This window comes from Amblyraja radiata, chromosome 3 (genome assembly GCF_010909765.2).
Source record: "Amblyraja radiata isolate CabotCenter1 chromosome 3, sAmbRad1.1.pri, whole genome shotgun sequence".
NCBI lineage: Eukaryota > Metazoa > Chordata > Chondrichthyes > Rajiformes > Rajidae > Amblyraja > Amblyraja radiata.
In genome coordinates, this window is record NC_045958.1 from 116,468,482 (window position 1) to 116,481,082 (window position 12,601).

Consider the following 12,601-nt stretch of genomic DNA (forward strand, 5'->3'; position numbering starts at 1 on the left):
CACCGAGTGTGACTGAGGAGTGAATGAATAATGCGATGCCTTGAGTATTAGAAAGGCGCTATATAAATCCCATCCATTATTATTATTATTACCAAGTAGCTGTACATCAAATGTAACTTGCCAGATGTATGCTGACGATGCAGTTGTGTATGTACATGCCAAAAACAAACATCAAACTGCACACGACCTATCAGCTGCTATGATTAATGTGTCAAACTGGTTGCAGTTTTCTGATTTGCATCTAAATTTGTCAAAGACTGTCTGTATGTTTCTCTCCAAAAAGGCAAGTACTGATGGAGAGCCGGATGTGTTTGTTCATGGAACAAAACTTAAAATTGTAAAGGAGTTTAAATATTTAGGAATCGTGATTGACTCACAGCTCGGTTTTAAACAACAGGTAAAAAGAACAGTGAATTTAATTAAATTTAATTTGTCTAATTTTAGATATATTAGGAATAATTTAACTACTAATTCGGCTAAATTATATTTTAATGCTATGATTATGCCATACATGACCTACGGTATAACGACTTGGTCACTGGCATGTAAGTCCACGATAAAGCCTGTTGAAATTGCTTACAAACAAGCCTTAAAAACTCTTGATAAAAAGCCCAGAATGTGCCATCACTGCAGCATCCTTAAAAAATTTGATCTGCTGAGCTGGGAAAATGTAATAAATTATTCAGACTCAATTTTAGTTTATAAAATCATCCATGGACTAGCCCCACCTCCGTTAAAAGAATTTATAAAGAAGAACATAAATAGGTCGACAAGAGCAGCATCCAGGGGTGATTGTGTTGTCCCGTTTAAGAAAAGTGTATTTGGCCAGACAGTATTTTCCTATAGAGCGTCGCATACCTGGAACGCGATCCCCTGCTTCATACGGGATCTGCCAACCATCACCACATTTACAAAACAACTCAAAAAATGGTTACTGGAATATCAAACCTGTATTCATAATCAACCGTAATATAATCATCTGGCAGTCTTTTGTTGTTACTTTTTAACTTTATTGTCTGTTTTGTTATGTTTTTTGTTTGTCTTTTGTTTTTTTTGATTCTTTTCTTATGGATTGAATGTGTTGTGATGTGTTAACCTGGTTTACCAGAGGGACTACAGATGGAAATTAGCCGATAGCTATAATCTTGCGTAGTTGCATGCAAATGTTTATAAATATGCACTGTCCTTAATAAAAGCATCTAAAAAAAAAAAATTTTTAAAAATCACCACCGCCACAAAGGATTCGAGAGGTGGTCTGTGTTATGGGCCTGTCCCATTTAGGCGACTTTTTAGGCGACTACAGGAGACTATGCGGTCGCCACATGGTCGCCACATGTTCGCGGGAGGTTGCCGGGGAGTCGCCTTCATGGTCGTGAGTAGTTCCCGCATTCTCGGAACTAGTTGCGACTTTATTCTGGTCGCCTCTAATTTTTCAACTTGTTAAAAAATTAGTGGCGACCAGAATGAAGCCGCCATGGGAAGTAGCGAGAATCCTCGTGCCGTAGGTGCAGTGGTTTTGGGTCGCCACGAGGCCGTAGGCTCTCGTAGGTTGTCGCCAGTGCTGACCGGTGAATTTCATTGGCTCATTGGGAATAAAAAACGTAAACAGTAGTTTTCAGAACCAAGGATAACCGACCGGTAATGTTAATGTCCGCCGAGCTTCACAGCCGTGTATCTCTGGCTTCTTAAACGTTGTCTCCACTCCTTCTCCCCAACCCGTCTCCCTCTTCTCCCCCCTCTTTTAAAGGAAGTGACCCTTCCCGTACACTGTGCTTTCACCGTCTTAATTACAGCGCCAACCTTCCTGTTCATCGTGGTGTGTCTGTATCACATTGCGTTTGCACCGTGTGAATTTCACTCAGACAGCGCTCCCCCCGCTTGCACTGTCCCCCGCCTGCATAACGGGCTGATGAAGGAAGCGATGCGTGTGTGTATGATCCACTCTGACAGTCGCCGTTCCAGTCGCCGGGTTTTCAGCAACCGGCCTACGACTTGGCAGTCGCCGGCAGTCGCCTGAAAAACCCCTTAAGTGGGACAGGCACATAACTGTAGTCCAAGAGGTATTAATATCAATGGAAAACGATACACATGAGGCCAAAGGCATGGAAAAAGCTTGGTGATTTTGTGTTGTGAAAAAGTTTAAAGTAACAACATACCTGGGAAATTTTAAAAAAAACAAGCACACTTAAACAACCTTCTCAGAGATTTTACTGCTGTTTGACGGGTCAACGACTTACGCTCCAGGGACTTAAGTTGCTGTTGCAATAGTGAGTTTGATTAATGTAAGCTAATTAATTTGAAGCATTTAAATGGACACATTAAAAAAAAACAGTGGTCTGTAGCCTCAACATGAAGTTATATTCCAATAAATGGAAGTGTAGCTAGGACATGTTGGCCGGTGTGGACAAGTTGGGCCGAAGGGCCCGTTTCTTCGCTGTATCACTCTAAATTGAACTAAATGGACCAAAACCGTGCAGTAATATTCCACGGTACAAAGATGTCTAATGTATTACCATGCTACATGATGTGACATTGGTTGTAAATGAATGATCAAATGAAATGGAACATTATTATTTACCTTGCCCTTGTTTCTGGTGCTCGTCATTCTGTTCTTGAGGAAACTGAATGTGCGGCTCACTTTATATTTCTCAGTCTCTGCTTTTGAAGGAATAATATACTTGTCCCACTCTTCCTCGTCAATTCTGTAAAAAAAATACTATTAGGCAAAGTACAATTATAAGATGCTTGAGTAAATAAGGTTAGGGATTCCTCCTGGCGAAAATCACATTTATATACGAATCGCATAAAGGGTTACGACAGCATGGAGAAAGGCTTGCAACTAATGCAAGTGAGTCACAACTTTAGGGTGCGAATTTAGCCGTGCAGCTCAAAGAATACAGCTGACACATAACTGTATATTTGTAGCGCAGCTAACTTGCAAAATTAGTCTTTCAATAACAAGATTAGTACAAAGAGAGAAAATGTCCCAAAAGACCTCAATCAATTTATATATTACATTTCTGTCTGTGTTGGGTATAAGTTTGCTCCCGGTGATATATTGATGCACACATTGTATTACAGAAGAATGCACCTGAATTTAAAGGGGATGATAAATCATTTTTGTATGGCAGATGAAGAGCAGATAAAAGAATATCTCAGTCTTTTCATCGCATTACTAAATTCTAAACTTTAAAGTACCTGAGAAACCAGCATATTGAATTTGCAAAATGTCACTCTCTGCAAAAACTCATTGGGAATCAATAAACTAGATATGAACTAACAATAAATGACTCTTCCAGATACAGTATCTGTAATAAGATTCATTTGTTCTGCTTTGCCCTTCTTCGTCTAATTAATGTAATCATTGGCAAGGTGAATTGGTGCTACAATTAATTTACATGGAGCCCTGCTTGAAGCTATGTACTAGATAATGAATTGAATGCTTCAATGCCCCGACGCTATTCTCAATCATTCCTGTCACAATCCTGCACCTCACATCCAATACACCTCCTACGGGAGTTAAGCTGATCTTCAACATTAATGATAACTGTTCAGTCTACAGCAACACTATTCCAGAACAAATGTCACCCCAAACTTCATTAGTCTTGCTGCAATTTTCATAACATTTGTATTTGCATATGCTCAAACACAGAGCTCCAAGTCTTCATAGAATATCATACAGCACAATCCAGGAACATACAACCTACAGAATGCACAATACAGCCTGCAATGCCTGTGCTGAACATGATGCTCAGTTAAACTAATCTCGTTACCCTGCACATGATCAATATCCCTCCATTCCCTGCATATCCATATGCCAATCTAAATGCCTCTTAAACACTATCTAAGGGCCTCTTAACCATTAAACCATCTGCTGCCTCCACCACCCCTGGAAGCACGTGCTAGGCACCTGCCATTCTCTGTGTAGACAAACTTGCTCTGCATATCTCCTTTAAATGTTCTCTCTCTTCCAGCTTTCTCCCCCTCTTACTCCATCTGACTGAAGAAGGGTCCCAACCCGAGATGTTCTCCACAGATGCTGCCTGACCCACTGTATTTAGCACTGTATTTAACAATATTCAATTATTTCACTTTAAAACTTCAACCCACCCACCTTAAGCATGAAGTTTACTGCAGCATGTAAGATGAGTGTTACATCCAACATCCATCAAGCAAAGGTCCTCTATCAACCTCTTCCCGCCACATGAAACTCCCCTCTAGCAATAAATGTTTGCAGCGAGATGAGGGGCTGCGCAGTGACGCAGCGGTAGAGTTGCTGCTTACAGCGCCAGAGACCCCTCCCGATCCTGACCGCGGGCGCTGCCTGTACTGAGATTGCACGTGCTCCCTGTGACCACGCGGGTGCTCCGGTCTCCTCCCACATTCCAAAGACGTACAGGTTTGTAGGTTAATTGCCTTCTGTAAGTTGTGAAATTGTCCCTAGCATGTGTAGGATATTGTTAATGCACGGAGTGATTGCTGGTTGGTGCGGATTTGGTGGGCCCTATGGGGCCTGTTTCCACGCTGTTTCTCTAAAGTTTCCAGAAGACACGTTCCATATCTCAGCAATCACCACCCAGCAATGGCAGATATCAGTGATGAAGTTTGTCATCTCCTTCAATGAGCCAGTACAGCCTTTGGTAGATTGAGGATAAGGATGTCTTAATCTTAATCTCAAATCTGATTTAAAACTCTTGGTCTGACAGGCAGCAGTCTTTCTGTCCTTTGTCCTATGTCTATATACTTCTGAGACCACAGTAGGCACCTCGAGGCCTAAAGAAAAACCTCACTAACGTGGCCTCTGCAAAATTCTCCAAATCTCCACTAAAGGATGATAAACAACATCAGTGTCCACCCCAGCCCAATATTCCCACGACTAACACCCCGGCTACATTCAGTCAGCTCTGGCAAGCAGGCCACATTGTACAAATACCCGACACCAATCTCCTGACTCTATTCTGAGGTCCGTCACTAAAAGCAATTATCCAGGCCGATGGGGCAAAGATTCAAGAATGAGCTCAAAGACTCCTTGAAAAATGTAACATCCCTGCCAACTCTACAGAATACCTTGCCCATGGTCACACCATCTGGAGAGGGTGCATGTGGGATGGTGTTGAAAACCTTAGACCCATTCATTGTGATCACACAGTCATATGTGAAGGAGCGCACACACCTCACAGGCTACACACCCAATGGGCACTGCATACATCATTTGTGGAAGAATCTGCGTTTCCCATATTGCCCGAAGACCACTAAACCAGAGTGGAAGCAAGTCATCCACAAACCTGGGGGTCTGCCGAAGAGAAATTGTTAAACCCTTTGGTTGCTGATTGTGAGGTAGAGATAGAGTCTGAGAGTCATACAGCACATAAACAGGTCCTGTGGCCCACTATGTCCATGCTGTCCTTTATTCCCATCTACTCTAATCCCAGGCCTGCAATTCCTTGCGTATTTAAGTCCTATCTAAATGCCTTCTAAACATAGCAATTCTATCCAATCCTGCTGCCTCCTCTGACTTCCAAATATCAAGCAATCTGCTAAAAAAGAAATTCCCCCTCAGATCTCCGTTAAATTTCTTCCTCCCACCATAAACGTACGCCTTCTAGTTTTTGATACCCCAACCAAGGGATAAAGATTTGAACTATCTAATTATCTATGTCTCTTATAATCTTATACACTGACAACAGTTTACCCCTCAGCTTCCTTTGCTCCAGGGAAAAGTCTCCACATAATTAAGTTCTCTATCCGGACAACATCCTGATGAATCTCCTTTGCACCCTATCCATTGTAATCGCATCCTTCGTGTCGTGGGTGACCAGGAACTGAACACAATTTTCAATTGCAGTCTAAACAGTGCTTCGTAATCTATATCCTGCTGTAGCCTTAGAAAACCTCCTCGCTATCCAAAACATTAGGAAATTTACAGATAACATGAAAATTAGTAATGTCACCTCCTACATTCACATCCAAATCTGATATAGATATCTATCTATCTATCTATCTATCTATCTATCTATCTATCTATCTATCTATCTATCTATCTATCTATCTATCTATCTATCTATCTATCTATCTATCTATCTATCTACATATCTATATACACACACACACACACACACACACACATATATATATATATATATATATTTTTTTTTTAAAATATATATATATATATATATATATCTATATCTATATTACTAAAAGTCTGATCTTGACCGCTTTTGGCCTATTGTGCTGCGATTTCCGAGAGAACGCCGCCACCTACGGCCGTCATTTTTGGCCACCTCGATCAGAGCCCACGTCTGCCTTCCTGGACCAGAGTATTTTTCCCATCGATGAAAAATCAGAGAGAAATTCATGTTTTTTTAAAATTCACCATTCTCTCTGCTGCCCCTGCTGGAGGGAGGGGGAGGGACTATAAAACCAGGAAGTGGTGTGCCTCAATCAGTCTCTGCAAGATCACTCTGAGCTCTGAATGACACTGAACACATGTCTACACAACTGTGAGTACCCTTATTGTGGTTTGAAAATGAAAATATGGTTAGTTTTAAGTAAAAAAGCACTGCCTGCAAATGGTTGTTTGGGGGGTTTGGGTTGAAGTAAAAAGGCACTCTCTCTCTCTCTCTCCCCTCCTCTCTCTCCCCACTTCTCTCTCTCCTCTCCCCCCCCCTCTCCTCTCCCCCCCCCCTCTCCTCTCTCCCCCCTCTCCTCTTCCCCCCTCTCCTCTTCCCCCCCTCTCCTCTTCCCCCCTCTCCTCTTCCCCCCCTCTCCTCTCCCCCCCCTCTCCTCTCCCCCCCTCTCCTCTCCCACCCCGCTCTCCTCTCCCCCCCTCTCCTCTTCCCCCCTCTCCTCTCCCCCCCCTCTCCTCTCCCCCCCCCTCTCCTCCCCCCCCCCTCTCCTCTCCCCCCCCTCTCCTCTCCCCCCCGCTCTCCTCTCCCCCCCCTCTCCTCTCCCCCCCCCTCTCCTCTCCCCCCCCTCTCCTCTCCCCCCTCTCCTCTCCCCCCTCTCCTCTCCCCCCCCCCTCTCCTCTCCCCCCCCTCTCCTCTCCCCCCCCCTCCTCCTCTCCCCCCCTCTCCTCTCCCCCCTCTCCTCTCCCCCCCCCTCCTCTCCCCCCCCTCTCCTCTCCCACCTCCCCTCTCCTCTCCCCCCCTCCTCTCCCCCCCTCCCCCCTCTTTCTCCCCTCTTTTTCTCCCCCTCTCCCTCTTGCCCTCTCTCTGTGTCTGTGTCTGTGTCTCTGCCCCTTCTCTCTCTGCCCTCACTCTCTACCACCCCCCCCCCCCCCTCTCTAGATGTGACTGCAAGTTGGGGGCTATGCGTCGGTAGATAGGGTGGTTATGGGGTAAAAGGAGCAAATTAATAATATTAATATAATATCATGGGGGGTAATTAGCGTGTGTGCGGGGGGGGGGGGATAGTTAGTGTGCGTGATGCTGCATGCCGCCGCCCCCCCCCACAACCGCACGTTGGGAGAACAGACCCAACGGGTCTGCACTTGGTCTAGTATGTATATATATATATATATATTGGGAACATAAAGGGTCCCAGCACCGATCCATATTACAACCACTTATCAGACTTCCAATCAGAAAAACATCATTCCACCATTACCCTCTGCTTCTTATCACCAAACCAATTTTGGATTCAATTAATCCACTCACCTTGGATGTTATGTGCCTTAACCTTCTGAATAAGCCAACCATGTGGACCACAGAGGAAAGGCATAAAAACTGCAAATATTCCAGTGTATTCTCAAATGCTTACTAAATATAGTCCGAGTTTTATGCTCTACTGGAGTCAAAAAATTAAGTGACCTTTAAAATGGATTAATTAAGGATGCGTGAAGTGCAAAGGAAAATCTTTTTTTATATGATCACACATAGCTCAATTAATCCACAGTGCGGTGTGGTTTCTTCTACACTTGACACAAATGCTGTTTTGGCAGGACCACGCCATTTCTCCTGCTGGGAAATACAGCTCCACAAATAAATAACTTTACGTAGCTATTTTCTCCTTAAAAGGAAATAACAGAAATTGTGTGTAACATTCATTCACATACTTATTTTTAATGTAGTAATGCTATGGCCAGGAAGGAGAAAAGTCATGGTTTATCATGGGGAAGGGAAAAAGGAGATGAACAATGATTGCCTACCAAGAAGATAGACACAAAATGTTGGAGTAACTCAGCGGGTCAGGCAGCATCGCTGGAGAAAAAGAACAGGCGATGTTTCTGGTCAGAACTCTTCTTCAGACTCACCATTTCATGTCTGAAGAAGGGTTCTGACCCAAAACGTCACCTATTCCTTATCTCCAGAGATGCTGCCTGACCCGTTGAATTACTCCAACATTTTGTGTCTATCTTCGATATAAACCAGCATCTGCAGTTCCTTCCCACACATGATTGCCTGATGATGGACCAACTAGAAAAAAAACCATGAAGAGCCAACGGTAGGAACTTAAGAGTGCATTGTTTACAAAATCCACAGGATTTACTTGGTGAGGCAATATCCAAATTCAGGGCCTCTACTTACTGAGGATATCAAGAGGACAGGCACATGGGAAATCCACCACTTGCAGGTTCCCCTCCAGGTCACACAACATTCAACCTTGGACCGCAGTTTTCAATCAGGATCAACAGCATTTCCTCAAAGACTTGATAACCAGTCTTGTCATGTCTGGTGAAATGGATAGGACAGGTTTGGAGGAATATGGACCAAACACAGGCAGGTGGGACTAGTGTAGCTGGGTCATGTTGGTCGGTGTGGGCAAGTTGGGACGAAGGGCCTGTTTCCACACAGTATCACTCCATGACTCTGTCAGTAACATCCATATGCAATAAATAAATTGATAAAAGGAAAAGGAAAAGAAAAAAGGAATCCTGAAGTTTGAAGCTCAGTTGCAAGCAGGTGTATAGCCTATGTGTAGGAAGGAACTGCAGATGCTGGTTTACACTGAAGACACAATGTTGGAGTAACTCAGCGGGACAAGCAGCATCTCTGGATAGAAGGAATGGGTGATGTTTCTGGTCGAGACCCTTATTCAGACTAAGCTTTTATTGAGGACATACTGTTCCGTATCGGAAAGGTGGAGGTCATGGGAAGGGGGGGGGGGGTGATGACACGACAAGGGTGGGGGTTGATGTTGATGCCAGAGGGGGACAGGTCAGTGGACGGAGGCTGAGGTGAGGTCTGGTGGGGAGGAGGGGGGGGGGGTGGGGGTTCACTGAGGAGGAGGGGGGGGGGTTCTTGTCTATTATGAATGAATGAATATTTTACAGTCACAGTGAAATTCTTTGCTTGCATACCTAAGGTATGCAAATAGTCGCCCATAAAGGGCACTTCCAAAGTTTATAAGAAGAGCTGTCAGCAGAGAAGAGGTGAAATAGTTAAAGTAATCCATAAAATAATTTCACAGGAATATTGTTGTAAGTGCTAGTAAGTTGCAAGATAAAGCCACTGCCATGATTTGTGACTGGACTTCTCCCCAATCTTTTTCATGGATAGGAAAGATTTGGAGGGACATGGGCCAACACAGCCAAATGGAACCAGCTCCGGTTGGCAAATAGGCCAACATGGAAAGGTTGTTTTAAAGAGCTGGTTCTGTGCTGCATAAACTCTATCACACTGTAAATCCACCAGTAAATTCACACAATTTGTCACTTCTGATGCTATCAACATTTGCAAATAAGATGAATTGGATTCTGAGAACATTAATTCATGAAGGTTCTCAGTGAGCGGAGAGTAGCAGGCCTGATGAGCAGGTAAGCAATAAATCAGGACTGCTGGCTGAGTTCAGATTCACTATTATCTTAAATCATTATTAAATATAATGAATTGCACAGCAAAATTATACAATTAATTAAACCAACACTAAACCACTTAATTACAGATCACAAACATATTAACCTATTTTAATTAACTTAAGAATTGGAGATATATTGATCCTGTGATATGAGGGAGTTTGTGGACATTTTGCTCCTGTGTCTTTCCATCTGCAGTAAATGGCTGTAGCTCAGGGAATTTCAGCGTCATATTGAGAAGCTGCTACCTGACTTAATAATGCAGCAAGACGTCAACACGAGAGATGAGTATCTGTGTCAGAATGTGTAGGAAGGAACTGCGGATGCTGGTTTACACTGAAGATTGACACAAAATGCTGGAGTAACTCAGCAGGTCAGGCAGTATCTCTGGAGAAATGGAATTAGGTGACGTTTTGGGTCGAGACACTACTTCAGCCTGAATAAGGGTCTCTACCCAAAACGTCACCTATTTCTTTTGTCCAGAGATGTTGCCTGACCTGCTGAGTTACTCCAGCGTTGTCTATTATCCGTATCTATTAAATGCTGTGGAGTTTATCTCACGAACTAACACTACGGCTTATGATAGTCTTTTCTCCTCTATCTTGACAACTCTCATTTTCTGTTCTATTCTGCTAAATTTGAAAATAGAAGTTGTACATGAACTGTATTATCTTATTATGTATTAGATACTTATGTACTACACTATTGTACTTACTTCTAATAAAAAAATTAAAAATAAGTAAATAAATAAAATGCTGTGGAGTTGACACACATTCAGGGTCAGGGCGGCGTGACAGCAGGGAAGGCAAGTACAAGAATCCTAATGTTAGTTTTGCTGGAACCCAGCACTTGCCAATTGATGTGAGGTTCTTGCAAGCCCTATGCATAGACAGTGTGCGGGGATTGTGTGGAGAATGAACAAACTTCACTCGGTATCATGGTACAAGATGCCATTCACCTGTGGGTAGGTCAAAGGAAAGCAGTTGTAATGGGGGGGCAAGATAGTAGTGGATAGACAGCGTGATCTGAAGTTCTAAAACAGGACTTTGGGCTCTATTTTCTGCTGGGAATCAGGATGAGGGACATCTCCTCGTAGCTAGTGAGGAACAGAGGGAAGGGATTAGATACAATTGTTAATTGTTATCGATGTGCGATGGTGCATGTACATACCAATAATGTAAGGATCAACAAATGTGAATGAAGTTTACAATTTTTTAATAGAGCCCGACTGACTATTGGAGAGTTTGAGTTTGAGTTTAGTTTATTGTCACACGTACCGAGGTACTTTGAAGGGGTGGATGGAAAATTCCCATGCTTGAGGTGTCCAGAATGAGGGGGTCACAGACTCAGGTTAAAGAGATTTAGGATTGAGATGAGGAGAAATTGCTTCATTCAGAAGATGGCAAACTTCTGAAATTCTCTATCATAGAAATCTGTGGAAAACAAATGACTGAATATATTTACGAACAAGGAAGGCAGATTTATAGACACAAGAAAACAGCAGGGAATAAAGGGCCTGTCCCACGAGCATGCGACCTGCATGCGGCGAGCGCGACCAAACCGGAAGCGGGGGCCGCGCGGAGGTCGAGTGAGTGACGTGAAGTCCGCGGGAAGTTCGCGCGTGACGTACGGCGTCAAGACGCTGCGTCCGGCGTCGGGACGTTGCATATGCCCGTCGAGGCGGCTGCAGGCCAGCAGGCCGTTGCCGCGCGGAATTTTTGAACACGTTCAGTTTTTCGGAGCCCCACGTGATGTCGGGACCAGCTCCGCTAAACTCCATACAGCTCCGGCGATCGAAATGGGACCGGGCCCCGCGAGGCCGTACGGCTCAAGCGACCACGTTAGGTCTCGCTTGCCGCATGGAGTCGCATGCTCGTGGGACAGGCCCTTTAGGGAAGTGTGTGAGAAGAAATCTGATGTGGAGATGGATTGTCAGCCATGACTGGACAGCACAGTGGAGCAGCAGGTTTAAAGAGCCAAATGGCTCACTCCTCCTATCTTCTGAGTTTTTATGTTTCATACATTCTAGGTAAGATAAAGCATGTTGTTGGGTTGAAGATTGTTCTTGCATCACCAGATGCCTCAGTACTATGCCTGCTTGTAGACAGGTGAAACTCATGAGGTCTTGTGTAATCACAATCATCACACAACTAAAGAGAGATTCCCATTCAAAATAATTTGGTTAATGCAAGAAAGGTCATAGGGACACAGAATTAGTTTTTGGGAATCACCGGTGACATCAAATCTAAGGAGACTTGCACAGATATTCTTCACCAGCCTGTCAATGTTAAAAGACAATAACACAGAACAGGTGGTGAGGAAAATATTACTTCACAATATAGAACACTGGAATTAGTTATACACTCCAAGCTCGTGGAAAAGCAATCACAGGAAATAATGGGTTCCAGGCAGAATTTGAAAGGGTGGGTAATATCATATGCTGGCAGGATTCACACATGAGATAAAGATTACATACATCAAGCTTTCCAGGTCAGTGTTATATAAACCATATACTGCACAGTAACTTGTTTATATTGCTTGGATTCCATTATGAATGTGCAGCATAGGATATCAAGGTTAGTTCCCGGGATGGTGGGACTGTCATATGCTGAGAGAATGGAGCAGCTGGGCTTGTACATTCTGGAGGATGAGAGGAGATCTTATTGAAACATATAAGATTATTAAGGGTTTGGACACGCTAGAGGCAGGAAACATGTTCCTGATTTGGGGGAGTCCAGAACCAGGGGCCACAGTTTAAGAATAAGGGGTAAGCCATTTAGAACTGAGATGAGCAGAATTCGGTCA

The 12,601-nt window shown here is 43.7% G+C and overlaps 1 protein-coding gene across 5 annotated transcripts in view; it reads right to left on the reverse strand.

Moving 5' to 3' along the window:
- arhgef28 (Rho guanine nucleotide exchange factor 28) overlaps window positions 1–12,601 on the reverse strand; it is a 170,323-nt gene that overhangs the window by 132,945 nt on the left and 24,777 nt on the right. For all 5 annotated transcript variants that reach the window (XM_033018665.1, XM_033018662.1, XM_033018660.1 and 2 more), the window contains one exon: window positions 2,579–2,702. In XM_033018665.1, coding sequence (XP_032874556.1) covers window positions 2,579–2,702 — 124 coding nt within the window. The remainder of the gene's footprint in view (window positions 1–2,578; window positions 2,703–12,601) is intronic.